The sequence below is a fragment of the Plectropomus leopardus genome, unplaced genomic scaffold, assembly GCF_008729295.1.
Source record: "Plectropomus leopardus isolate mb unplaced genomic scaffold, YSFRI_Pleo_2.0 unplaced_scaffold21370, whole genome shotgun sequence".
NCBI classification, from domain to species: domain Eukaryota; kingdom Metazoa; phylum Chordata; class Actinopteri; order Perciformes; family Serranidae; genus Plectropomus; species Plectropomus leopardus.
Window position 1 is genome coordinate 2592 of NW_024623128.1, and position 1970 is coordinate 4561.

The 1970-nt window shown below is 42.3% G+C and overlaps 1 protein-coding gene across 1 annotated transcript; it reads left to right on the forward strand.

The window, feature by feature from the left end:
- Positions 1–359: 359 nt before the first annotated feature.
- On the forward strand, positions 360–848 carry LOC121965731 (polyunsaturated fatty acid 5-lipoxygenase-like; the record flags this gene model as incomplete). Its single annotated transcript, XM_042515854.1, has 2 exons — positions 360–506; positions 596–848. Coding segments are annotated over 2 exons (399 nt in total), but the record flags the coding sequence as incomplete, so codon positions are not given.
- Positions 849–1970: the final 1122 nt, after the last annotated feature.

The window sequence follows — 1970 nt, forward strand, 5'->3', positions numbered from 1 at the left end:
AAGCAATATAAATTGACCACAAAGAGACACAAAATAACAACAAACAGGGCAAAACAAACACAAAAATATACAATTTGACCACATAGACACAAAAAGACCAAAAAAAAAATACCAAAGACTCAAAAAAACAGCAAAAAAAAAATAAATAAAAAATCTGTGTTTCTTGTTTGAGCCAATCTGACCACCCGAGCACATCTGGTACCTACATAGGATCTGAGGAGATCATGTCCTTATAGAGCTGGTTTTGTTCCCAGAGACACTTTCATGTTGATTAGGACAAACACAAACTGTTGACAAGGAGATGGACACCATTTGTGAGACAAATGCAACAAAATGTTTGTGTATGTTTATGTCCCCAGATGGAAGTTTACACTGTGACGGTAGCAACTGGTACATCAGAGTATTCAGGCACCAACAACTACATCTTTGTGACCCTGGTGGGAGAGAACGGGGAGAGTGAACGCACCCTGCTGGACAACCCCGGACTGGACTTCTGTAGAGGAGCAGTAAGTGTGTGGAGTGGTGATGAAACCACGATGTGTGTTTAAACAGTGTCATCAGGTTTTTTCTCTTCTTTCTTCTCCATCTTTGTCAGGTGGATGAGTACAAAGTGAACAGCCCTTCACATTTAGGGACCCTGCTACTGGTCAGACTGGAGAAACAGAGGTACTGGTTGGAAGATAACTGGTACTGTCGCTACATCACAGTGAAACCTCCAGGTGGCGGGACGGCAGTGACGTTCCCATGTTACCGCTGGCTTATAGGAGACATCAAGGTGGAGATTAGAGAGGGAACAGGTAGGAAAGAATCCATGCTTTTAGAATCAGCTCTTTATTTTCAGCTGTAAAACAGACTGTAGAGGTGCTTTTGAGAAAGGAAGCAAACTCCAAACCAATGGGATGATTCAAATTTGTCATGATAGCAAAAAATCAACAACTGGGCTTTGTGTTTGTGCAGCCACAGTGACATGCAAATCCTCTCTCCAATACAATGAAATTAGATGGCAATCAGCTTGTTGTGCTCAAAGCAACCAAAAAATAACTCAACAGCAATGTCTTTCCAGAAATCATGACGTAGTTACTCAAAATAATCCACAGATCTTGTTGTGACCAGTTTCATGTAGGAACTATTTTCTTTTTATGATATACTACACCCGCCAACCGCATCACTGCGTAGAAGGGAATGTGCATCCGCTGCTAACTCACCTAGCATCACTGAGCTAGCTAATGTTACAGCTTAGCAAAGGAGGATGCTATTAGTGATTACATTTTGTACTGTCACAAGGCTTGGCTCTTCGTCCATGAGTAGATGCACCCTTCCTTCCCTTCCTTCCGCACATTGGCTTTGCCTTCCTGGAATCAGTAATGTGACAAGTCATTAACTTTACCCGACTTATCTGCAAATTGTGATCCAATCACAAGCAGGCAGAATGGAGATTACACTATTACCAAGCATAAATGCTACGGCCTGTGTAAATAATGTCTGTATGTCTTTCTACCAAACTACACCTGCCAACTGTATCACTGTGCAGAAGGAAGCGTTCATCCACTGCTAGCTCAACTAGCACCACTGAGCTAGCTAACCTTACAGTTCAGCTAAGGAGGACACCATTTAAGTTTGCACTGCCAGGAGCACAACTGCTCCTCCATGAGTAGATGCATTCTTCCTTCTGCACAGTGGCATTGCTTTACTGGAGTTTGGAACATGACAATTCTGCTAATCTCTCCTAACTTATTTGCATATTGAGATCCTGTCACAATGCGGGCAGTAAATAGTTTACACAGTTAATAGCAGGATTTTACATGCAAAGGCCTGTGAATAGGATGCTGCTATTTAGATACTGATCACTTGTTAACAGGAGATGTAACTGAAGCCTGTATCATCACCTTATTTCTACCTAACTACACCCACCGTCTGTATCTCTGTGCAGAAGGAAGCATGCATCTACTACTGGCTCACTTAGCACCACT